At 37.0% G+C, this 26879-nt stretch overlaps 1 protein-coding gene across 2 annotated transcripts in view; it reads left to right on the top strand.

Moving 5' to 3' along the window:
* PLA2R1 (phospholipase A2 receptor 1) overlaps positions 1–26879 on the top strand; it is a 115497-nt gene that overhangs the window by 69162 nt on the left and 19456 nt on the right. For both annotated transcript variants that reach the window (XM_078070878.1, XM_036070995.2), the window contains exons 12-20: positions 5031–5233; positions 6948–7093; positions 10336–10420; positions 12621–12753; positions 13333–13368; positions 13862–14019; positions 19260–19324; positions 19579–19682; positions 21255–21394. In XM_078070878.1, coding sequence (XP_077927004.1) covers positions 5031–5233; positions 6948–7093; positions 10336–10420; positions 12621–12753; positions 13333–13368; positions 13862–14019; positions 19260–19324; positions 19579–19682; positions 21255–21394 — 1070 coding nt within the window. The remainder of the gene's footprint in view (positions 1–5030; positions 5234–6947; positions 7094–10335; positions 10421–12620; positions 12754–13332; positions 13369–13861; positions 14020–19259; positions 19325–19578; positions 19683–21254; positions 21395–26879) is intronic.

Here is a 26879-nt window from a genome sequence, read left to right as displayed (position 1 = left end):
AAAGATAAAGACTTCTTTTTTAAAAACACAAATATAAGACAGTTATCACAACTAATTAACTATAACTTCATAACATAAATCTTCAGTTAACGCTGAAATTTCTAAATTATTCATAAATATCATATAATGGATTTTACAGTTTGTTAGAATCAGGATCCAAAAAAGATTCATACATTGCAATTGGTTGATAGATATCTTAAAGTCTATTTTAATCTCTGTTTCCTTCTTTCTTGCCCCCCTGCCACTTTTTAAAAATTTTGTTGTGCAAATGGGTTATTTGTCCTGAAGTTTCCTACAGTCTGGAGTTTTTGATTGAATCTCTGTATGTTGTTTAATATGTTACTCTATCCTCTTCATTTTCCATAAAATTGACATTTTTATTTTTAAAAAGTTAGAATCAGAGGCACTATATAATTCAGATTTTCTTTTCTTTTGGAAAACCTTTTCATAAGAAGTTGGTATTCTATCTGAAGGCACATAATGTTCACTTTTCTCACTTTTTGCAATGGTAGCAGCCACTAATGATCAGTGCGTAGATCCATTGATTCATTAGGGGTTTCTTCATAGCTTCATATCTGGGATATTTTTATAAAGAGATAGTTTCCTGCTATTTTACTAAAACAACAATAGTAAAGAGACTGTGGCACTTGGTATTTTAAGAGAAGTAACTATCCAGGTAAAACAGGAAAACCAGTTTTGATCTATACTAACTAGTACCACTAATTAAAGGGGGAAAATGGGGCCTTTTTTATTTAGGGACGCTAATGCATTAGAAACTAAAATGTAGTTTGTACTTAAAGATTCAATATAAATGAAGGCTGTAGAGTGAAAGGAAAAAAGTGTGTCCGTTCTTGTTAAGACACTCGAAAATCTTTTCTAAGTTATATTACAGTTTCAGAGTTGTCTGTACAAAGAAGGAGAAACACTTTGAGATCACTATTTTACATCTACCTATTACTCAGGCTTTGTGACAAAAAGTTTTGTTTCTAGATATAGATGGCACTGCAGAAAAGGTGTGTTTCACTCATATGGGATAACTCTAGAGCATTTACCCCAATTGTCCCAAGTCGATAGAAATCTTCTGCCAATGACAGGGAAATTGGGATCCTGGGAAAGCAAATCAGGTCTGCTTTTCTTGAAAGTGATTCCACATAGCAAGGAGAAGCCTGTCCAGCCATCAGATAGATAGGTGGGTCCAGTTTAAGGCTTCCCAGAGTTCTGAAATGAACCACCACATAAATGAAGACATATTTATTCTCATTTGTGGGCATTCTTTGGAAATTTCCATATCTTTTTATAATCATGTAACTCATACAAGGTAAAAATGGGTTCGTAGATCTTTAAGGAAATGCTGTGAGCACACACAGAAAAGAAATGTGACTGGGGGAATGAGAGGGAGTTCCATGGAAATGGAGGAACATAATTTGAGGGGAAGATTTGATCATTCAACAGCTTTTTATTGTATGCCTGCCTACTCTGTACCTTGACATTGTCTCATGGTAGATTCAGTTAAATCTGCTTTCAAATTCTGCATCAAACCCTCCCCATGTGACCTTAGGCAAGTTACTAAACCTCTGTGCCTCAATTTCTCCATTAGCAAACTGTAGATGCTAATATCCATCTCAGAGTTTTTGAAGTTGAATAAAGAAAAGACCATATAAAGACCATATAAAATGCCTAATACAGTATCAGGCAGATATATAGCATTCGACGGAAGCTACCCCCATAGTATCACTTTTCTCCATGAAGAAGGAAAAAAATGACAGAGAAGGAGGGTGGGTAGGGCACAGGGCCTAAGAAGTAAGGATGTGAAAGGGTTATTGCAGGATGGGAAAATAACTAGACAGACTCAAGTAAAATAATTGAAGGCCTGGCTACAGTTCCCTGCTACCCTGAGGCCACAAATAGATTTCATTTGTCTACTTTCAGGTATTTGACCAGAGAGGTAAAAGATGGAGGTTTTCCCAGCTCAGTTTAATTTATATGGTTAGATAGCTGTGCCAAATGGAAAGGACTAGAATAGTGAATTGGAATGTCTTAATTGACCTAAAGTTATCCCATTCATGTTTGATGGAGAGAGTGAAGGGGGATAGAGAGGGTAAGACAGGTAAGGAGAATCAGTTTAAATGTGAGAGTCATCACTGAGGAATAGGATGATGGTTTTTCTTCTCCAATGGGAAATGAGTTATTGAATTTGAGAATAATTTCTCAGGGAGAAAAACTCTCTCCACTCTTTCCCACACCCTACCTTTATTATTTGGCTTTTGCAAGCATACCCACAATATAGGATTATAAATTCGGTTTATATCTCCCTTAGCCCAGTCTCCCTTTATTACACCGCTTTACTGCTTCTTTGGGGCTGAGATTCTAAAATTTGGGTCAAATGTTCCATTAAGCTAACCACTTTAGAATACCAATAACACTCCTACAGCACTTTTCATCTTCATAGCAGTTCACAAACATCTCCTTCTCCACTAATGAAGATGAGTTGAGTATCTATAGTATCTAAAACCAGAGCTATTTAATCATTGTCTGATGTGAAAAAGTAAGACAAAATGCAAGACCAACAAAAAAAAGTATACTACATTTTAAACTTGCTGATTCGAGCTTTTTAAATATTCTTTGAACGTGCAGGCAGAACTCCTGCCACAAAATCCCAGCTTTTGTAATGAAAAGTCAAAATAAGAATAGAAACAACATCTTAGGGCTGGTTTTAGCCCTTCCTATCTTTCAGGGTGCTTTTATTCTATTTGATCTTCATGAAAACCAGTGAGAAGAAAAGGAATTGTTATCCCCACATTTTTGTGATTAATTAACCTGTTTGAGTTTTGAGTTACTAAATATTTGTGCTGACACTAGAACTCCAGACTTCAGGCTCCAAGTCAAAGGCTGCTGGGGAAGGAGGGATGGAGGCATTGAGAGGGAGTGCATGTTTACCCTGCTATTTCAACCAAAGAAACTCCATTAGCAATATTACATTTGGGGCTTCCATGTGGATTTCCACAGTTCAATTTCATTAGAATCTCATCACACAGAGTATGCAGCATCTCCTCTATTGTTCATGACCAGCTAGATCGTGAGTTGCATTCCAAAATTACATTGAACAGGATTGCAAAGCTCCATTCCTGGCAGGTTGCAGTTACATACTATACTCTTTCCCCTCTGCATGGCCCCAAATCATTCATTCAGCTTTAACACTAACTAGCTGTTCTGGCCAATGGAGCTGACTGATGGCCTTTGTATGGACCAACTCTCTCTCTTGACTTCCTTTTCTTCTATACAAGTCATACTAGTCATGTTTTCCTGTTTACTACTGGTCACTTTCACCTTTGTGGGTCTCTTTGACAAATCAGCATGCACACACGCACGGGACTGTGACCCTATTGTGGATGACCGTGATGCCTGGTGTCTAACATGGGGTGTGAGCTCAGGATTGTTGAAGACACAAATACTGGTTCTTTAGCCTCCCTATTCTTTCTCTTTTTGCACAAACTCTTCCATCCCTTTAGGAGAGGCTCTTTGTATGTCTTCCTCTGTCTTCTTTCTTCTCACTCCCCATCTCTTTAGTCTTTCTATGAGCATAAAATAACCACCCATTGCTGACAAGGTAAAGCCAGTTGCTCTGTACTTTAAAAAAAAAAATGAAGCCATTCCTTGTGAAGGAAATTAAGCAAGACAAATATTTAGTACCAAGTGACTATATTTTTTAAAGTGCCTTTAGTTCCAGAGTCGTCAGAGTCGTCAGAGTCTTCCATCTATAATTGCTTGCTTTTTTTTTACCAGCACCCCTTGAAAACTCTTTTCTCCTTTTCATCCTTCAAAATTCAGTTCAAATGTCACTTCCTGCAAATCCTTTACTGACATCCTGAGGCAGACTCCATCACCCCTTCTGGAATATCCCACAGAAATCTGAACTCTCCTTTAGTATAGTACGTCACACATTATGTTCAATGCAATTGTATCTGTGCCTCTTCTGTGCTAAAATAAGAGTTGGGTTTTGTTTGTTTTGTTTTGTTTTGTCCTTCTATCTCTAGCAGCTAATATACGGATTAGCCTGGTATGTAGATATAGATGCACAATTTTGTTGTTGTTGAATTTGACTTAGATAAATGAATGATCACTTTGGCTTCAAGAAAAAAGGTTCATTCTTACTCAATTTGTATTCTACTTTTGGAATGGGATTGTTTTCTACTATTCACTGAAATTTGAGGTGTATTTTTTAGCTGTCCTATGAGTTGTATATATTTGATGACAAATGAGCATCTTAACAGAGAAATTCTTTCTATGGAAAAATATGGTTCATTTTCCAATATGTTCAAACATACACAAAAGAATAGAGCTTCATCCAGAACTAGATGGTCTTTCCCTTTTCCTTAATGTCTGCCCTTATTCCTGCCCCCAGAGCTTCACCACATATAGAATTTATCTCATTCTCTCCACTCTCCCATGGAGAGTGGCTTTCTGTTATGTACCTTGCAATCTGCCTTGAATTCATCATTTATGTATCTTCCCTGTGAAATCTATTTCTCAGAGGATAAGCACTATGCATTTTTCATTGTTGATTTTTTACAATGGGGTTTCAAAGCACAGTATACAGAGTAAGTGCTCAGTAAATGGTGGGCTAAATTTTTCTCTGCACAGTGAAAAAAAAAAGCTCAGTAATTGAAAGTAGAGGAATGTTGGCATTTGATTGAAATATTGGGGATTTGATTGAATATTGAGGATATTTCAGTCCCAGGTTGAACAGTGCCTAGTTTCCTATCATTTGCCATCTGAGCTCCAAATGTCCAAATTCCAGTCTTCACAGGCTGTCTTCCCTCACTTTTCCATCTTCTATTCTTTTCTCTAAAGATGAAAGGAAGAGAAATGAGATAGTCCTATTAAAAAAGCATTCATTTTCATCCTTATTGTTCTTATGTGGGCACTTCATTATGAGATGTTAATTGTGCAACACTCTAAAGACCTGTTTTCTAAGAACAAAATGTTCTAGTCATTCTAGTATATTAAAAAGTGTTGTTTTCTGCTTTTAGGCTACAATGGTGGCTGCGTTGTCATGCGAGGAAGGAGTCCACCTGGTCGCTGGGAAGTGAAGGACTGCAGACACTTTAAGGCAATGTCCCTGTGTAAGCAACCAGTGGGAAAACAGGAGAAAACGGAGCAGGAAGAGAGATGGCCCTTTCACCCCTGCTACTTGGACTGGGAATCAGAGCCTGGCTTGGCCAGCTGCTTCAAGGTGATGCCAAGGGTACCTAGGCATTCTCAATGGGACCAACATTATTTCAGTTTTGTCCACGTATCCCAAGTTCCCTTACTCCAGAACAGTGCCTGGCACACAGCGGGTACTTAATATTTGTTGACTGTCTCTGTCTTTTCAGTTATATTCCAAAATAATTTTAAGTCAAAAGACTGACATATCCCTGGTGATACTGAAGGCCTCTTTTTGAAGACTGATATCAAGGCCCCAGTCAATGTTGTTCTTATTGCATAATATCAAATGAACAAGGCAGATGCTCACCGGGTATTGAAATGGTACAATTCCATAGTTTGTAAGAAAATGAATAAAGTCTTTATTATGGAATAATACCATTCTGCTGCTAAAAATAGCTTTTGCAACTTGCCAGACACCTGAGGGTCAAACAAATTAATACATACAGTTGATATATATGTGTGTGTGTATATATATATGTGAAAAAATGTGTGAAGAAATGTCTTTTTGCGTATCAGCTTTAGATCCTAGATGTAAATCAGTACCTACAATCTTCTTGTCATGAAACATCTGTGAATGCATTCAGTTTAATGTACACATATACAACCCTACATTAAATTCATCGGGTAACACTGACCTCACAAAGCAATAAGTTAAACTTTAGAAATTGCAAACTGAGGCAGCAAGATTAAGTGATTTGCCCAAGATCACAATTATTTATTAACAGAGTTGGAATAAATCCCTGGTCTTGGGCCCCCCAGTCCAGTGCCTTTTCTACTATATATTACCCTGACATGTCAACAAATGTATGGTGTGTTTGATGGGCATGGTGGTGGGATTGATGAATTTTAAGTGATTCAAGAAAAGGTTCCCAGAGGTGAGTTTTGACATATAATTTAAAAGATGGAAAGGCTGTGCTGTGGCCCACAGCTATTCATTCTGGTCTCAGCAAATCAGAGTCTGGTGAAGCCTGGCCGCAGGGTGCCTTCCTGGCATTAGAGACTCTGGCATAATGTCAGGCAGTTAAAAACGAGGAGGGCACAGAGGCCTAGGATATGGAGTTCTATGTTTTTGGACCCTCACCCTTGATCCTAAATAGAGTCAGAAGTAGACTCTCCATTTACTGACGTCTTCCTGCTACTGTGAGGACAGCTAAGAAACAGCAGAGAATTTAGGCACAGCTAAGACCCAAAGACCTTAGTAATATACCTGCCCTAGGTCCCAGATCTCATTTCTCATTTCCTGCCATGGGTCAGCCAGATTCATGATCATTCAGCCAATTCTAATTTGTCAGAAGGCAATCTGGTGGGATAGGAATTCATGGGCTCTTGAAGCAAGGAGTACCAGATCTAATCCTAGCTCTGCCTATTTGTAGTTGTGTGACCAGAAATTTATAACCTCTTTTAGCCTGACTGTCCACATCTCTTAACAAACATTTATTAAGGGACAAGTATATGCCAGTTACAGGAAATTTAGAAGAAAAAAAAAAGAGTTCTCAAGGAGTTTATTTATAAAACTGAGCTCATTATATCCTCCTCATGAATTTGTTGTGAGAATAAAATGAGATAATAGTTTTAGATGAATAGACACATTCTAGTTCAATAAATGTTATTTCTCCCTACTGGGTCAAGCTTTTACTATAGAATAATGACAATTATATTACTGTTATTTTCTTGTCCAGAATTAAACAGCCTCACCTTATCCATGATAGTGTCAACTTTTTTTTCTCCTACTAAATCAGGTATTTCATAGTGAAAAAGTCCTAATGAAAAGAACATGGAGAGAAGCAGAAGCATTTTGTGAAGAATTTGGAGCTCACCTTGCAAGCTTTGCCCATATTGAGGAAGAGAATTTTGTGAATGAGCTTTTACATTCAAAATTTAATAGGTAAATACTTGTTAATTTTGAAAAAATGCAATCAAATTTTCTGTTTCCCAGTAATGACTTATTAGGGATGAGTATCCCAAATATTTGTTTAAAATCTCAAGTATTTGTCTTAAGCCTAAAACCAACTAGCTACTAGTTGTGAAAGAAAAATATACACATATAGTTTTATATTTATATTGCACCAAGTTCTCATTCCATAAAACAAAGAACAAAGTGGCAATCGTTTTGATATCTGAAATCTTTCCTGTATACCTCAAATCAGAATTTCAGAGCTCTTCGGCCAAACTCAAATTATCTAACCCCATGATCTTCAAAGTGTTGTCTGAGGATCCTGAGAGTCCTGGAACCCCAAGACCAGGGAGGGGACCAAGTGGGCAGAGGCCCTAGTTCCATCACTGACTCACCAGAGCAGCTCCCACCAGCTCCACTTCTGCTTATTTTGTACAGATTAGGAGTCCATGTAAGATTTTGTTTGGAGGGAAAAAAAAAGTCATACTGATTGAAAAAAAAAATTCCAATCCACGTCCTAATTTTACATTTGAGGAAACAGGTATTCACTTGTCAGTATCCAGCTTGTAAGTTTCAGAATCTTGAATTACATGGTTAGAAAATCAATTTAATTTAAATTTGAAGAAACATAAAAGGCTTGTGCTATATTTTACCCAATGCAAAAACTCCTTCCTGTGGTCACCTACTATCTGCACAATTCCTTTCAGAGTGCTCCTTATTTGGGAGAGAGCCCATTCCATTGTTGGAGGCTGGTTTCAAAGATCAACTTTCTAGTAAGCCAGAGCAATACAGGTCAAGTCGACTCTATTTTTGAATACTTGAAGACAGCCATTATGTTCTTTTTTAGCGAGTTTTTTCATCCATTGGCCTCTTTCTCTAAAATATTCTTATCAGTTAGCATACATTTTTGGAATATCTTCTATGGGAGGGGTACTTTAATATGCATAGCTGGCTGGAGAATGCAATAAACAAAATAGACAAAAATCCTGCCCCTGAGAAGGCAGGATGGCTCCATGGCTCCATACATTTATTTCATAAAAACAAATGTTAACTCCAGGTACTATGTTCCAAGCTCTGGAAATCTGGAGTCTCAATGAAATGCTTGCCTGAATTACAGAGAAAATCCAAAACTATTTTTTTGAGGAAAATCCTGGCCTTCCCCATAGTTTTCCTTTAGGACACTCCAAAAGAATATTAATATGCAATATCTATCAAATTATTCATCTCTAGCATCTACAGTAATGACCTTAATGGTAGGAGCCTTTGACAACATCTCCCAATGTGAGTCTCATAGAGTACTGTTGGGGTAAGAGTCAAATATGTTGGCAAAACAAGGCACAAACTTGGAAATTTGCCATATGCATTAGCATTGTAAAGGGTTCTGGAAGGAAGCATTTTCTTCAGCCACAAACCTCTTTTTTTGAGGACACTTATCAACATCCCATGGAACTGCTAGTCCCTGTGGGAAATGCTGACCTAAACTGTGTTTCCCAAATCTGACTGATTCTCACACTTACTTGGGACACCTTTTGACACGGAGCCGTCTGGCCTCACACCAGAGCTGCTGAGTCAGATTCTCTGAAACTGAAGAAAATTTTAAGAAGCTTCCTGATTAATTGGACTGTAAGTCTGGTGTGGGGCCACAGATCCAGGGGATATGGGATAGTCTACACTGTTCTAAGTTGTAACTTTTCTTCATGACTTTAGCACCTTGCAAAACATCCTTTCATACTTGGGTATAGTGAGGTTTGCTATATGAAATAACCACATGCAAACTACTTCCAAATTTGCTGTAAGATCAAATATCATTATGTCATAAGTTCTCACACTTGAAATTTCTTGTGGAATTTAATGCCAAGCATCTATCAAATTGTTAATCTTTAGCACTTCATCAGAAAAGCTATATAATATTACTTTGTATCCAGACTGCCAGGGAGTTTAACAAAATCTCATGCTTGATTATAGCAAATAAACCAGTTCTTATAGTAGCATACATGCTTGTCCTTCTTATGGCACTGTTTTTTAATTTCTATTTTATTATTTATTATATTATTAAAAAGTATAAAATTATAGGAAATTGATGAAGAGAAAATTAATACCATCTAGGATCCAGTACATTTCAGGAAAAATGTAGAACTCTGAATTCAGTAAGTAAAGGAATAAAAAGTTCTCAAGGCAGGCGAGTGATATGAATTCCCAGCCTACGTCATTGATGTTAAGGTACCTGGCTTAACCTTAAGGCAGCGTCCTCCCCCTCCACAACCTTGTGAATTGTAAATTGTAATCAGGGCAGTCACCAACCAGGCCGCAATGATCTCACAGATTTCTAAGTCACATTTTACTTTCATTTGTATCGTTCAGGCACAATAGCTCACATATCTGAGAAGGGGATGCTTCAGAATAGGCTTGCTTCACTGCAGTAACGAAAATAAAGCATCTGTCATGACTTCTGAATCTTTTAAATCTTTAATTCTCCAAATTATTCTCAGAAAATTATCTTAGTGAGATGGTTTGTTGTACAATTAGACTTTATTGGTTGATTTATTGAGTACTCTGTGGTTTGATGTATTTGTCCTCTGCCTAATTGGAGGAAAGATGGTTCTCTGTGGGGATTCTCGCCAAGTCTAACCCAGTGGTGACTGCTGAAGTGAATCTACTGTGCCTTGGACTGATTTGCTATGAAATTATTTATGTTGGGCTCTGAAAAAACAAAACCCAAAATCTGCTGTGTACCTTTTATTAAAGGAGGTGGTGGTAATTAACCTCCAAAGAACATGAACATTTGACAAAAAAGCAAAAAATCAAAGCATAGGAAAGTGGTAAATACATAGTAAAGTAGTAAAAAGTCCTCTACGGAAAAGACATTCCAAAATTTCATACCAACTTGATTTCGTGTGTTCTTATCCTGCTTGAAAGATGTTGCCATTCCTAATGAATATGAGAAAGCAGTGTTCTCAATATGGGTTAACTTTTCCCTCAACTGCATGTCACCAGCGAGCACGCCATACAAGCCAAGAGAAATAGGAAGCCAGGCTAATCTTCTCTACATTCATCTCATAGCTCAGGTTTTGCATATAGGAAATGTTAATAAATGTATGCTGACTTGATCTATCCTGCCAGGAGTATCAGCTGTTTTCCTGTGCACATAAATACTTTAAAATATTTCTTGGACCTATTACATTATGTTGTGAATTCAATAGGAAGAGCCAAGTTTTTGTTTTTTCTCTTCACAGGACAGAAGAAAGGCAGTTCTGGATTGGATTTAATAAAAGAAATCCACTGAATGCTGGCTCTTGGGAGTGGTCTGATGGGACTCCTGTAAGTTTTTCCAAACTGAAGACAAGGAAATGAATTCAAAACAGGGGGCCCTGGAACACCTTGGTCAACCAACCAAGAGAACCTGGAAATAATGACCGTATTTCCTGTGACTCAGACTCAGATCAAAAACTGCACCAGATCTTGGTACCATAAGTTATTTTTGCAAAGTCCGGGGAAAACTTCGCAAGCCACATAGTTCTGAGGCCAGCTGTAGGATCTCATCCTGGAAAGGAATCAAAATCTCCAAAAACCACCCCAAACTATCTCCCATGTGAAGAGTCTTGAGAAAGAAGCAACTATTGTTTAAAATAATATTAAGCTCTCTTTACTCCACTTTCCCTCTCTAGCTTAGTACCTAATTATAGGAATGTGGGACCCTTGTCCAGATCATGATGAAAAGAACCATTTTGGTTTATCTCTAAAAGAACAGAAGTGCCAGCCTTAGAAATACCATCTCCTTCTCAACCAGAGCAAGTTATTCGGTTGGAAAAAAAACCTTGCTTTTCTTTCAGCCTCATACTTGTAAAAACCTCTGTGAAGGAAAGAAGGAACTATTACATTTTTTTTTCAGGTGCAATGAGGAATTCTCCTATTTTCCTCAAGATGATAGGGAAAAAATGGAAGCAGTATCCCAGATTGAAATGAGATCCATCTGAAGGCACATGCAAAATCAATGTATTCAGTTACACCTGTGAAATAGGAGGCTAGCAAGAGCCTGCAGTGAGCACTTAACGCAGCTCCTATTTATTGAGCCCGGATTATATTGCAGACATGGGTTGAATGCATTGCTGCATGATCTCATTTCACCCTTATAATGATTCAGTGCAGTGGTTATTAGAATGCTTAGTTTGCCTAAAATAATGCATAAGAGAGCCAGGATCTGTACACAGGTTGTCTGCCTCCAAAGCCATGATGTTATAATGTCTCCTAGTTGGCAAAAGAGCAGCAGCCCAACTTTGAAATAGTAAAGATCCATAGAGAAAAATGATCTTTAGTCCCACTAGAGAAAATTTGTGGCAAGGAAAGCATCTGTGGAAAACTATATGTGGAAAACAAAAATAATGACATGCTAGTTAAACATATAACACACATACATACATATATATATATGTATATATGAATATATGAAACATTTCCACCTCTGTACTGCTTCTCTGAGAAGGGTATCAGGACCAGAGAGTAAGAAGAGACCTTAGAGATCACCCACCCCATCCATCTATTTTGCTATCAAAGAAACTGAGGCCCAGAGAATGGAAGGAACTTAGCAGGGTCCACCTGCTGCATAAATGGCAGTCACCACATGGCATAGTTGGGTGGTTAATGTCAGTGTGGCACCTGGAAAATGAAATGTGATATGTAGAGGCTGAAAATGCTTCCTTTTGTTTTAGTGAAACACTCTTATTAGTGATAGAGAGGAATAGACAGTTTGGTTCAGAATAAATGAAATAAAGCCATGAAGCAGCGCATGGAGTTCCTCCCTACCACTCCCTACTGGACAAAACAAATATTCAAACTCCCACAGTTGTCTGAATCTGAACTTACATATTTTTAAGTTAGAGGAGTTGTATGATTGTGTACGTGTTTGAAGAGGAGTATAAATGTTTCAAACATCCTCTTTTTCCCAAAGTTTTAGTCCAGTTTTACCTGTGGTCCATCCACTCTTCTGTTAGGTAGCCATTAAATCATTGAGAAGATCAAATTTTTATTTAACATTCGCCTTACATGACCATTCATGGAAAGCATTGGAGTTTCCCAATTAAAGCTAGGGATAACTTAGAATTTAGTGATTAAAGACTAAAAGCTTAATGTATATGCAAAAGAATCTGCATCACAGATGAGACCCAAATGTGACAGGTCAGAGCCTTTCAGAAATGTACCCAGAGTCCCAGGGCTAGCCTGTTGTGGCCAGTGAGACAATAGCGCAAGTTCAAAAGGGAGCTTACATCTCATCTGTTCCTTCTGGAGAAAGGAGTAGCTTGCCTCTTTTTAAGAAAAAAAAGCATCTTTAAGGAAAAATGCTAGTTTGGTTAGCTTGTTCTTCATAAATGTGGAACAACCTTTAACTGCAGTCTTATCCAGACATTTCTTAAGCTTCCTCCAGAAGTCTATTGTGATTTATTTACAGAGATGCTTCTTTTGAGCTTTTGAAACTTTTTGTGGGGGATCATCGTTAAGAAATAACGAACTTCATCTGCTGCAGGTTGTCTCTTCATTTTTAGACAATACTTATTTTGGAGAAGATGCAAGAAATTGTGCTGTTTATAAGGCAAATAAGACATTGCTGTCCTTGCACTGCAGTTCCAAACGTGAATGGATATGCAAAATCCCAAGAGGTAAAAATATTAATAAGATCTTTACTATCTGTTTGCTTTCTAATAATCTATAGCACTTTTCCAAGCGAAGAGTTATAGAAATCTAAAATTTAAACATCCCGGACTACAGGACCAACAACCATCACGATGAACCAAACTGTACAGCAAAGAATGCCTCATAGGGGAATGAGAAAAGGTGACACCAGGGCAGTATGCTAATTTAGTTAATAGGAAATGAGGATAACCAACTCTATTGTGGAATATGGTATTTTTCAAGTACAACCTGGAAGAAATGTCACTGTGACTTTACAAGCAAACAAAATTACTTGTCAAATGAGTAAGTGAAGGCACCTAACACTGTGTGACACACAGTAGGCCCTTGACAAGTGTTCGCATCCTTTCTTCTTTAATCAGAGGCCTGTCTTAAGCCTCCTCTTCAAGTATGAGAACTAACCATATTTCAAACAGCACAAAGTACCTGGTTTTTAAATGGTCTCTTAAAAAGCAAAGTACAAAATACCGTGTTTAGAGCTGAAGTAATTCAGAGATGGTGCACTTGTGAAGAAAGGTCACTCAAGATGGTTTGCTTTCACTTTGCAGATGTGAGACCCAAGATTCCACCCTGGTACCAGTATGGTAAGAACTATCCTGGCAATTCTTGAATTTCTAATTACGTGCCATTATATACCATTACTGTATTACTACAGTCCTCCAATCGAGCCTCTCTTTTCTTATGTCAACCTAGAACTAATTTGTTCAAATTAACTAATTAATGGTCAAATTAATAAATTCATTAAATGACTAAAGATTAATATAATAACACTGTTTTCGTGACACGTGATTTTAAAATATGCATTTATCCCAGACCTTGCAATGCAAATGAAGTTTTCTTAGATGAGATAAACCAAGAAAAATAAGCAAATTATATACTTAGTTATGTGTGTGTAAATATACTTATTTATGTATATCACACACGCACACACACATACACTTTTCTTTAATGCTAAGTGACCAAATTACAAATTTGGGGTCAATCATAGCATATCCTGTTTCAGTCTGCATCACATCAGTCAATAGCTTTTGCATCATTTGCATTGGTTTTTGTTTTTTTGGTTTTGTTTTCTTTCAGATGCTCCCTGGCTCTTTTATCAGGATGCGGAGTACCTTTTTCATACCTATGCTGCAGAATGGCACTCCTTTGAGTTTGTCTGTGGCTGGCTGCGTGGTGATCTTCTCACAATTCATTCTGCACATGAGCAAGAATTTATCCACAGCAAAATAAGAGCGGTATTTGAATACAATTAATCATGAGAAATTCAGAGCTTAGCTCCTTCTTCTGTCATTGGGGGGATTTTTTTTTTATTTGACTTCAGACATTTATTTAAGTTTCATTTAAAACCACAGATTTTTGAGAATTGATTTTCTTCCTGTTATAGGGATTAAGAGAAAATAATGGAAACACAGGTTTACTATGTTGGTCGATCATTTCACTTATCTTCATTCTTTATTAGCAACAGTTATGAGTAAGTAGAGTTTTATTGCTTTCATGAGGTTCATCCAATCATCAGCACATATTTATTCAGAGTCTACTCTTCTAAGGGCTGGGGCTCTATCAGTGATTAAAATAGATCAAAATTCCTGCCCTTGGGGAGCTTATAGTCTAGTCTGGGAAGAAAGACTGTGATCAATATAAGTACATAGCATTACATAATATTTTATTAAAAGATAAATAGATAAATGATATGGAGGAAAATAAAGCACAAATGAGGGACAAGGTGTACGGGGGGGGCATGCGCATGGCTATTTCAAAGTTTTGAATTTTACTTACAAGAATATAATACTTTTAAGTCTATAAAGACTCAATATTCATAAAATGAAAAGGAGTGGTTTTCCATTTCAATTTAAGATAAAGACTTGGACAATCTTTGAGGAGCTAGGCTAATTGGAAAGAAGCATGCAAAACCTGTTAAATAATGAAGCAGACTGCCAAGGAATAGTGTACATTTTCAGTATATTTCTTCAACAAGCATTTATTGAGCATTAGGTATGTGTCAGGCATTGTGATATTTGTCAAAGACATAAAAATGTCAACAACACAAAAATGAGATACAGTCTCTGTTGTTAAAAAGCTGGAAATAATAATAAGTGAAAAGGGAGCAATATGTACAAAATTATCAAGGGGACACTAAGGGAGGAAACTCACTCCCAATTTTCCCTAGGAAATCTTTGAAAGTAAGAAAAAACTTTTTTCTTTTCTAAAATTTAACATTATTTCATGATCACCGGGAATCCTTTCTTGAGCTATCATCTTTGCACATGTTTGTAAGTTGATTGTTGAAATGAAGCTCTATATTTAAAGCATCCTTGGCATGTAAGAGAAATGTCTTCCCTTACAGCTCATGGACTTTTCCATTTCTATAATCCTGTTTGATGCATAGACAGCCTGCAAGGTGCAGGTAGGTCAGGACTACTACTGAGTTGTGATGGAAAAAACTGAAAAACAGGGGGGTTAGGTGACAACCCCACAGTTCCATAGAGTCTCAGTGATAGACCAACCACAAGAACGAGATATTCCCCACTATTGGTTTGTGTGCTATTTTTTACCACCCTTCCTCTCCTACAAATGGAACACTCAAGCCAAATCCATGTTAAGCATCAACATGATGTCAGAAAATACGTTCGTTTAACAAGACAACAGACTCCTGGTGGCAATAACAAGACATCAGGTCAATGTCTGAAAACAAATCCATCCATCAACATGACAAAGTGCATGTCTCAAATGGAACTGATATTTGGCCAATACTTATTATAACTGTGTCAGGCACTGTGTTAAGTACTAATATTTAATGGCATTTAATCTTTCCAAGGACTCTCTGTGGGAAGTCTATTATCAGTACTTTACCATTGAGGAAGCTAAAACTCCAAAGAGGTGAAGCAACTTGGTTATTTCCACATCAACTAAGTGGTGGAATCTGGAAATGAACCCAGGCCATCTGACTTACAGGGTCATTTAAAAACCTTCTGCTGGTAGCAGAACAGCCGTGTGGGGGGTATAAGAGCACAATGTCTTCGTTACATCAAAATCAAAAAGAGTTCTAAAATCCCTCTCCAAAAGATGGTGTCAGCTCTGTCTCAGACATGAGCAATGAAAGGCTTCTTTGATCTTTCCAACAGAGCTTAGCTCCCCTAGGAATATCTGCAGGTCTCCTCTCTTCACCTTTCCCTGAATTTACTCTCCCAATTATTAGTGGTTGGGAAGCCAGTGAGGATGGAAGAGTTAATACCTTCCGCAGAAGGGAATAGTAAAACCCATGGGTTTAGCTGTTTGAGAAGTCATACCCAGTGCCATGATACTAATTGAGGGCTAGATCTAGTTGTGATATCAAACCAGACAAACCTTGTGGTGTCTTACATGGCAAAATTGCTACCCAGCCTGTGACCATGTTGATACAGAATGCCTTGTCAGTTTGATGGGTGAGCAGCTGACTGATCTAACACCACACTGTGCTACAAAAGAAAATTACTGGATGGTTTAAAATGTGTAGAATGAAAAGGGGCAAGGGAGCTAAGGGAAAAGGGTATCAATTTAGAAAGAAGAAAGCTATAAGTTCCCAAAGCAGTTCTTTTTATCGCATAATCTATGGCTGTGTTAGGCACTTTTTGGTGGTGGTAGGAGTGATATTTATGGTGCCCATTTACACTTCATGAGTAAGAAATTCCGTATCTATGAATGTTGTACTAGAATGAGTCTGTCCAGAGTGATTTTATTCCAGGATGAGGAACTAAACATGTAGAGATCATACCACCCACTTTTGTGGCATACTCATTCTATAAGTGCAAGAAGAATCAGAATAGTAATTAAATATTTTTTAAAAGATTTTATTTATTTATTTGAGAGAAAGAGACAGAGAAAGCAACAGAGAGCACGAGGGGGGGAGGAGAAGGAGAAGCAGACTCCACTGAGCAGGGAGCCCCATGTGGGGTTCGATCCTAGGATCCTGGGATTATGACCTGAGCCAAAGGCAGATGCTTAACCTTGACTGAGCCACCCAGGCGCCCCTAATTAAACATTTTTAATATTACATATGTGTTGTATAGTTTCCCTATAAAGAGTAGTAACTTAGAAATGTGAAAAACAAAAATAACATTTAGTTGGAAAGTGAAAGAACTATTGAAAAAGAAAGCTGGATGCAATTTTTTAAATCTGAAGCAGATTTTTTTTTAACAAAATGTTTCTATCTTGGAAAAGTGGTTAGTCAGTATTTTCTCTTTGAGTAACAGAATACCACAGGCATGATGAGAGTGAATTTTTGAGTACTTCTTTTTTGAGCCATCTTGTTGCTTAGATTACTGCCAAAAAAGTAAAAAGCCTTAAGCACTTTAGGAGTTGTTTAACATGAACTACTAGTCAATTAATCCACTAACATTTTTATGCTGTGTTGTGTAATATTTGCATTTCAAAATTGCAATTTACTCTTATTTTTAATTTCATGTCTAGGGGCGCCTGAGTGGCTCCGTCGCTTAAGTGTCTGCGTTCAGCTCAGGTCATGATCCCAGGGTCCTGGGATTGAGCCCTGCATCGAGCTCTCTGCTCAGCGGGGAGCCTACTTCTCTCTCTCCCTCTGCAGCTCCCCCTGCTTGTGCTCTCTCTTTCATACTCTCTCTCTCTCAAATAAATAAAATCTTAAAAAAAATAATTTCGTGTCTAAATACTTCTAATAAAAATATATCAAATCTATTAGTCATCCTCCAAAATACAGTGTTTTAAACCCTTAAAGTAACCTGGTTTTGATATTTTTGATGGAAACATTTGAAGACATGACAGGTTACTCTTCCTTATATTACTTCATAAATTACTTCATAGATTATGTTGGCTGTTGCTGTATTATTTTTTTTTATAAGTATCTTCCCATATGATGCTATCTATAATGTCTATAACAAAACATAGTTGATGTTATGAAATCTATGGTCATATTATATTTCTTTATATGAAATAACATTAATAAGTCTTCTATTTTTGTGATTTGATACCTAAGCTAAAATTTACAACATCTATTTTTCACCATGGATTTTTTTCACCCTGGATATCTTCTAGCTTGTCCTTCTAGCTTGCAGTTCTATTCCATATCACAACAGGTTGTGATGCGCCCTGTGGAGGATCACCATGCTATAATTGAGGTGGTAATAAATATGTCACTTAAGATGTAGTAGTTATAATTTCTCTTTAGAGGTCCTTAATTGGGGCAGTGAACAATCGGGCCATGATTTCCAATATTGTTGCACATGAGACCTCTTTAGATTGAATGAAATTGTTGTGGTTCTCCCACTGAGTTCACAGCCAGTCCCAATGGACCCATTTCAAAGCCTGACAACAGGAATCTAAATTCAGCATGTAAGAACGTGTCCATGAAACAACCCCTCAGGGATCCCAAATTATAGTTGTTCCATCTTGCATTATTCTCAAATTGCTGATATGGCAGACAGCCACGCTGTTCAAGGAATAAAAATACCTGTTTATAAATTAAAATGTTAGAGAGCTATTAGGTTCTGTTGTATGATGACCCAACATTCATGAGGAAAAAAAATACATATCTTAAAGTGTATTCTCCAATTTTTATAGAAGAAATGAAGTGCAAATTTAAATATACAATGCCTTCAAATTAACAGGTTTTTAGCTTAAAAATTAAGTTACATTTCACGCACACACAGCACACACACAATAAAGTATATTGATTTAGAGGTCTTAGAGAAATCCTTACTGCTTCTTCCTCTTTTATAGGTAAAGAGGGAATTTCAATTTCCTGGGTCATAAGTCCAGTATTACATCTGCTGTAGTGTATGTGCGTGTGTGCATGCACACATGTGTGAACATGCTGTTTCATTTTATACTTTATTTGCACTGAGATCTGTGTGATAAATAATGGTACAAAATTAGTAAAATATAGAAATAATTTTCTGGTTGCTAAACACCGGAAGTTCTATAGTATTCCTTTGTCCTATATTGTGTCTCTCTATTAAAATGGGAAGGGTGCTAATACTCAGTTTAAAAACTTAACGATCAGACTAATGCCAAAAATTCAAAATCCTTTTTACTATTGATGTCTTTGTGCCTTGAACTGTTTTTCAAACAGTGTAACATATGCAGTGAACTATAAATCACTGAGACAATAAACCACTAAATTTTTAGTAAAAAAAATAGGAGTCCATATCCTATTTTACTTTACAATATTACTCTTTAAAGCCCTATTATGAGAGTTAGAAAATTTACTTTTAAATACATAGGGAAAGTTGTACGAAAGATTTTCAATATTTTATTCCAATTTCCCTTCATAATGAGGAGGGAATATTTTAAAATAATGAAGTTTCAGGTTCTTTCAAGATGCTAGGCCTTAGTGTACTCTTCTTTAGATAATTGGGTAAAATACTGAAGAATAGAAAGCTATTAACAGCAACCCCATTAATCTTAATAGTGAAAAGGGAAAACAAGTAGAATAAATGCTGACATTTTCTTTTTTTCTTTTTAATAGCTATCAAAGTATGGTGTAAATTGGTGGATTGGACTTCGAGACGAAAGAGCCAATGATGAATTTCGGTATGGACCTAGATCAATTTGCATTTTATTTTGTTTGACAGGTTTTATTTGCAAAATGATTGGACTAGATCTTAGTGATCAATTGTTGAATAGCCTTCAAATATTATCTTTAACTTATAAATTTTCATTTCTCTAACCAAAGACATGAGTATCTTTTTAATTTAATAAAAATTACCCCAGAACTCCAAGAATGGTGTTGGAGATTGAACATAACAGAATAAAAGAAGACCCTAAAATTCTTAATTTACCTACAGCTGGAGAGACGGAGCGCCAGTAATATATCAGAACTGGGACAAAGGAAGAGAAGGATCTATGAATAATCAGAGCCAGAGATGTGGTTTCATTTCATCCATAACAGGTTATTTTATTTACCAATTTTTCAGTTTATAACACAAACTGATAATTTTCAGAAGGCTTAAAGTCTCATTTTCATTGCATTAGTTCAGTGAGAGGGTTTTGTTTGGCTAGCTTGCTTTATAATTGAATGTGATGAGTTTCATTAGTTTTAAGTGGTGATGATGGCCATTCCTATAGTTAATTCCATTCTTTCATGTTCTTGAAAATGAATTACAACCAGATAAGTCATTCCTCATGAACCAAAACAGCACCAGAAATAGACCCAATGAAACTGGTCAAAAATATGCCTGACAAATACTAGTCTCTAAAAAATTTCAATATGGGCCCATTTTTAAAATCTCTTCATAATAATTCAGTTATAATTGGCCAGAACTTTAACCCCCGTGGAATTTACTTCCACTTTCACATTTAAGAAAAATTTTCATTGAGTTCAGTATTTTTTTTTTAATACCTGGCTTATTAACTGCTTCTTGACATAGAACACCAACTGTCTCCAGGCTGTATTTAGAAATACATGTACCTTTAAGATGGGTTTTTTAATTTAATTCAATTCATTAGTACAGTGTTATTTGGGTTGATTTGTCCACTCATATCCATCCCACTCTTTTTATCCTATAAAAGGTAATTATGTTCCTGACCCTTAACAGATTCATAAGGAACCTGTGCCCCAAATCAGGAGAGGGGTAAACACGGAAAGCAATCCTTGGTGTAAGGGCATCTGCAGAGAAAGGAAAGGGAAAACCACATTGTTAATCAGCTCTCTTTTGCCAGCAGGTGTCACAACAGCCTACAGAAAGGCTGTTTTGTGATTCTGGAAGACTAGCAGCTACTCTGCATTGAAAATAGTGTTCCAGCCCTTCCTTCAAAATGCCAACATTTTTTGGCTTATATCCCTCACACTAGAAAACTGAAACTGCCTTTGCAATTTACATGCATCCTTGCCCTATTCTGGGATCTATAACTTGAATGCTAATGAAATGCGTTCTATAACCTTTACTCTGAAAATATAGCTCTTCTAAATTAAAATACATTTTCCAGGAGGCTAAGGACTTTGGGATGTATCTTCTTGCGGGCACGTCTATGTGTGCTTGTTTTTTTAAGGGTCAATGTTGAAAAGTGCTTCTTCTTAGAAGTTACTGAGTTAATTTTTCAAAATTATATATTTTCTAAAGAATTATAAATTAGAAATGATCATCCATTGTTTTAGAATTTTTTTCTCCTTATATTGAATATTTTAAAAGAAAAATATTACTCTACATTCTTTTGTTAACCAAACCAAATATTCTCGGAACTTTAATCAGTTTTGTGATTTCAATTGTAGTATTTTAGTTAGTTGGGGTTTGTTTGTTTGTTTTGCATTTGCAAAATTTCTTCGTTCTTGAATTAGATTTACCGATTTAGCACCCTGCTCAGTTTGTTCTTATTACCAGAGAACTCTACCATTAGCAGTTTAGTTCAATTTCTAGATTTAAAAAATTATGATAAACCATTAGCTGTCATAAAAATGTGATGGAGAATGCCTACAAAGAGTCAGCACTGTTTCAGGTCATTTCTAACCCATTTACTCCTCCAGGACTCTGGGCTAGTGAAGAGTGTTCAGTTTCTATGCCTGGCATCTGTAAGCGAAAGAAGGTTTGGGTCATAGAGAAAGAGAAAGATACCCCAAAACAGCATGGAACATGTCCTAGAGGATGGCTGTATTTTAACTATAAGGTAAACTCATTTTCAAAAAGTTGCCTTTGTTTCTGTGTTGTGGATGTTTATTTTAGAACATAATCAAACAGTGGGTGTGGCTTTAAAAAACCAGGAGTTGTCCATTGGAACCTGGAATTTTTTTTTGTCACAACTTTCAAGAGATTTGAGTTTTCAATGTAGGTAGGGGCAAACCTCTAGGAATAAAGAAACAGCCTTGACACCACCCTTCGTTTGTATACTTAGTTTTTGCTATTGACACAGTCATTCATTGTGCTGTGTGACTGTTTCATTAGGCGTGACGCATGCGAGCCTGTGTCACTAGGCCCTGCCCCCAAATGAGCTGTCAACTCCGGAGGGTACAGCCTCCGTCTTCTCCTTTCGTGTCTTCCCTGCCTGAAGCAGGCACAGAGCTCCGCCTGCCTCGTGAATTGACCCACTAATAATGTAACTCAGTCAATGTCATCTTGAGCCTCATGAAGCTGGTGCTTCCATGCAGAATTGAAATTTTTTTTTTAAATTGCCAGTGGGAATATTGTAAACCAGATTTATTATTTCTGATACTGCCTCCAATTAAGGCCAAGACTTTCCCTCCACTCCTTATGTTTTATAATAAAATAACTTTCTAGGCCTTAGGTGGAAGTAATTAAAATGCATCCCAAATTATAAATGTTTCATTCTTTGATAAAGGAAAAACCCAAACTGTGTCATGACTTAATATGTTAATATGAAATTGCTCTTTGGGCCAGTTTTCAGTCTGTATGTTCAGTTATATTCGGCAGAGCCTTCTCTTCTTTGTGATCCTCTTCTCATTGTTAATTTGTGATACGGGGCCATTTGGATTTTACATGTATTTGTGGAGCACCTAATACATATTTGGCATTGATTTTTTTAAATTGTGGTAAAATTCACATAATATAGAGTTTACCATCTTAACCATTTTTAAGTGTGTAGTGCAATATTATTAAGTATATTTACATTGTTATTCAGTGAATCTGCAGATCTTTTTCATCTTGTAAAACCAAAACCCTAAATCCAATAAACAGTAACGCTTCACTTCCCCTCCCCCAGCCCCTGGCAAGCACCGTTCTACTTTCTGTTCCTATTAATGGGACTATTTCAGATACTGCAGATAAGTGGAATCATACATTATTTGTCCTTTTGTGACTGCTTTATTTCACTAAGCAAATTGTCCCCCAAGTTCATCCATGTTAGAGCATGTGTCAGAATTTCCTTCCCTTTTGAGACTGAATAATATTCCATTATATGTATATACCATATATTTTTTTTCCACTCGCCCATTGATGAACATTTGGGTTTCTGCCACCTTGTGGCTAAGAATTTTTGCTGGGTGATTTAATATATATATCTTATTTTATTGAATTTTTTTAAATACACAGAATTGTTATCCCATCTTATATATGAGAAGACCAAGACTAGTAACATTGTGTGTTTTTTATGAAACTTCACAGCAAATAAGTGTCAGGTTGAGAATCAACCTCAGGTTTTCTGACCTTGAGTCTGGTAGTCTTGTCTCTTTCCTACAGTTGCCATTTTGTATAAGAATTTAAGAATTACCAGACCAGTATAGCCCCATGACACAATCTGGTGGCACTCTGAGATATCTTCTAAAATATAGTTGTTTTCTAAAATTTTATGGTATTGAGATACATTTTTAATAGTTAATATTTTCTGTCTGATTCCTATTTTCCCAAACTATAAAATCTACCAGCTATACATTTCAATATAAAAAATGTAGCAAGTATTCAATAGAACACTAAGTATTACCAAATCTTGAATTAAAACCTTTGACAATTAGTTCTTTTTTAAGCTATTCTACTGTGGTAACATATATTTCAAATAAAATATGCCATTTTAACCATTTTTAAGTGTACAATTTAGTGGTATTAATTACATTCACAATGTTGTTCAACCATCCCCTTTATTTCCAAAACTTATCATCATCCCAAACAGAAACTCTGTAACTATTAAGCGATAACTCCCAATTCTCCATCCCTCCGGCCCATGGTGAGTTTGAATCTATTTCCTATCTCTGTGAATTTGCCTGTCTAGATATTTCATATAAGTGAATTCATACAATATTTGTCCTTTTGTTTCTGGCTTATTTCACTCTGCATAATGTTTTCAAAGTTTATCCATTTATAGCATGTATCAGAACTTCATCCCTTTTTATGACTGAATAATATTCCATGCCACATTTTGTTTTTCCTTTCATCTGTTGATGGACTTAGGTTGTTTCCACTTTCTGGTTATTGTGAATAAATCTGCAGTGAACATTGGCATACAGCTACCTGCTGGAGTCCCTGTTTTCACTTCTTTGGGGTATATGCCCAGGAATGGAATTGCTACATCATATAGCAATTCTATGTTTAACTTTTTGAGGAACGAGTAAACTGTTTTTCACATGGCTGAACCATTTTAAAAGCCTGCCAACAGTGTATGTTAGCAGTTTCTCCACATCTTTTTTTTTTAAGATTTTATTTATTTATTTGAGAGAGAGAGCACAAGCGGGGGGGGTGGCAGAGGGAGAAGCGGACTTCCCACTGAGCAGGGACCCCAACTCGGGCTTGATCCCAGGACCCTGGGATCATGACCTGAGCCAAAGGCAGCCCCTCAACCAACTGAGCCACCCAGGTGCCCCTGGGTTGTTTGTCTTTTTATTGTTGAGTTGTAGGAGTTCTTTATATATTCTAGATATTAAGGTCCTATCAGATACATGTTTTGCAAGTATTTTCTCCCATTCTATAGGTTGCCTTTGCTAATGTCCCTTGATGCACAAAAGCTTTAATTTTACTGAAGTCCAATTTATCTAATTTTTCTTTTGTTATTCATGCTTTTGGTGCCATATCTAAGAATAGGTTGCCAAACCCAAGGTCATAAAAATTTACTTCTTATGTTTCTTCTAAGAAGTTTATGGTTTTAGCTCTTATATTAAGGTCTTGGTCTATTTTTAGTTAATTTTTGTGCCTTGCAACTATTAGAACAGATGCATCCTGGAGTGTTCTGTATGGAACAGCCACAAAGGAATACCTATCTTGTCTCAAAATCACACTTTTGCTGCAGACAGTGAGCAACCCCAAAGTATGAACACAACTGTTTTAGTTACTAATCATAAATTCTCCCATATATAAAGGAGGACATTTTAAGGAAATTCACAGCAAATCAAATCCTTGGCATTAGAGAAATAATTCTCAGAAACTCTCAAAGGTTGTTTTTGGTTCAGGCCTTGGTTATTATCCTCCCCCCAAACTTTTATATCTGCACAGCTTAACTCCAGTCCATGTTTTCTCCTGCGTAAGCAGATTGAGTATCTATGTATAGAGGCATGGTAGCAGTGATGGTGGAGCAGACTCCAGGCAAGGGAGCAAATGAATGCCTCCTTTGAAAGGAATAGAAAGGGGCATGAGTAAAGCACAAACACATACATGAGACGAGAAAGACTTTCTGAAGCAGGATTGGAGCAGGATTAAAAACCTTTGTGTAGCTCAAAGTTTAAAAAAATCTTTATTGATAATTAACAGCTAGATTAGTGGTTCACAGCCCTGATCAAATATTTAGAATCACCCCTGAGCTTTCTAAAAATGTCAAGGTGCAGGGGACATCCTAAAGATTCTGATTTAATTGATCTGCATCAGATCTACGTATCAGTGTTTTGTTTTTGTTTTTTTGCAAATTATTTCCATATTAGTCAGAGTTTCACTTTTTTTTTTTTTTAAGATTTTATTGATTTATTTGACACAGAGAGAGAGACAGCTAGAGAGGGAACACAGCAGGGGGAGCGGGAGAAGCAGGCTCCCGGCTGAGCAGGGAGCCCGATGCGGGGCTCGATCCCAGGACCCTGGGATCATGACCCAAGCCGAAAGCAGACGCCCAACAACTGAGCCACCCAAGTGCCCCTACGTATCAGTGTTTTTTAAAAGCTCCCTCAGTTATTCAACTGTGCAGCCAATATTTGCCCAGCAACGCAACAGTTGCACAACTTAGTCTTTGAATCATCCAGAGGATTTGACTAATAAATACAGTCACAGCAGGCTACCTGAAAAAGGTGATCTTTTGCAGAGTGAGGTTACAGGGTCCCCAAGTGTCCCCACCCACCATGCCTTCCCGTGCATAGAGATGGCTAAAATCCCACCATTGGAGTCTCACTCCTTTGCTTTGACTCTATTTTTTTTAAGGGAAATATTTCTGAGATTGTCTCATCTGTCATCTACACCTTGGAATAAGTGGGCTTATCAGATCATTAGAAAAACTGATAATAAGAGGATTGAAAACGGAGAGGAGGAGAGCCCCATGGGGATGGCTCCCCTGATTAACAAAGTTACAGAAGGAAAACTGGGAGGTAGCAATGACAGACATTATTCACATCACAGTTCTGAATGAGCATCAGTATGGTATGTCCCACTAAATTTTGCTTCTTGTTTGTCAATTTCCTAGGGCTAATTTTTGGGGGTTTTTTTTCTAAGAAAAAAAATCCTAGCTGGTTGACTGATTATCCACCATTAAGAGTTTTAAAACTGAGCTACCAGAAGTTAAGCATCTTTTCTAATGTTTCATCGATTATTTTCTCTGTGATGATATATGAGTTTTGACCCGGGATTACCCCTAGAAGAGTGTGTCATCTAAGATACTTATCACAGCAGAGCTGTAAGCAGAAAAAATTCTAAGTGTGCATGTGCTTGTGTGTGTATTAGGTTAACTCTTACGCTTCTACTCACACATTTTTTTAAAGATTGACTGATTGATTTGAGAGACAGAGTATAAGCGAGGGAGAGAGAAAGAACAGGAGCGGGGGCATGGGGGGAAGAGCAGAGGGAGAAGCAGACTCCCCGCTGAGCTAGGAGCCCGATGCGGGACTTGATCCTGGGACTCCAGGATCATGACCTGAGCTGAAGGCAGATGCTTAACTGACTGAGCCACCCAGGTGCCCCTACTCACACATTTTTATACAAGGATCTGGATTGAGTGCTAATGGCTGCTTTGCACATCTAGTTTGGGATTAGCCAAAATTTTATTTCATGCACAACATAGCTTTTCCTTTAAAAAATACTCTCCTCTTTTCTAAAAAAAGTATTCACATTATTAACACTTTATTCATTCAACTATGTTGGATGTTGATAATTTGATGGTGAGGAAAAACAAACACAATCCCTTCTCTTTTGTAGCTTACAGACTTGAGGGGGAACAAACATTAGTAAACCAATCAGGAGTATAACTCTGTAACTGTGACACATGCGATGAAGGGGAGTTACATAGTTCTCTAAAAGTTTTTAACGGGAGAACTTGACTGAGGTGGTCAGAAGGACAGGAAGCATTAAAAGCAGGGGAGGGTACAGCATGTGCTAAAGTACTGTGGTGAGAGGGAATGGACTTAATGAAGAAACTAAAGGAAGCATAGAGAACTAGAGTGTGAAAAGTGATGAAAAAGAGTTTCTGTTCTTATCCTAAGAACAATAGGAAACCCCTCAAGGGTTTTAACGAAAGAAGG

Source organism: Halichoerus grypus, chromosome 4 (genome assembly GCF_964656455.1).
Source record: "Halichoerus grypus chromosome 4, mHalGry1.hap1.1, whole genome shotgun sequence".
NCBI classification, from domain to species: Eukaryota; Metazoa; Chordata; class Mammalia; order Carnivora; family Phocidae; genus Halichoerus; species Halichoerus grypus.
Note: the sequence above shows the minus strand (reverse complement) of the source record. Positions and strands in the feature narration are given on the sequence as shown.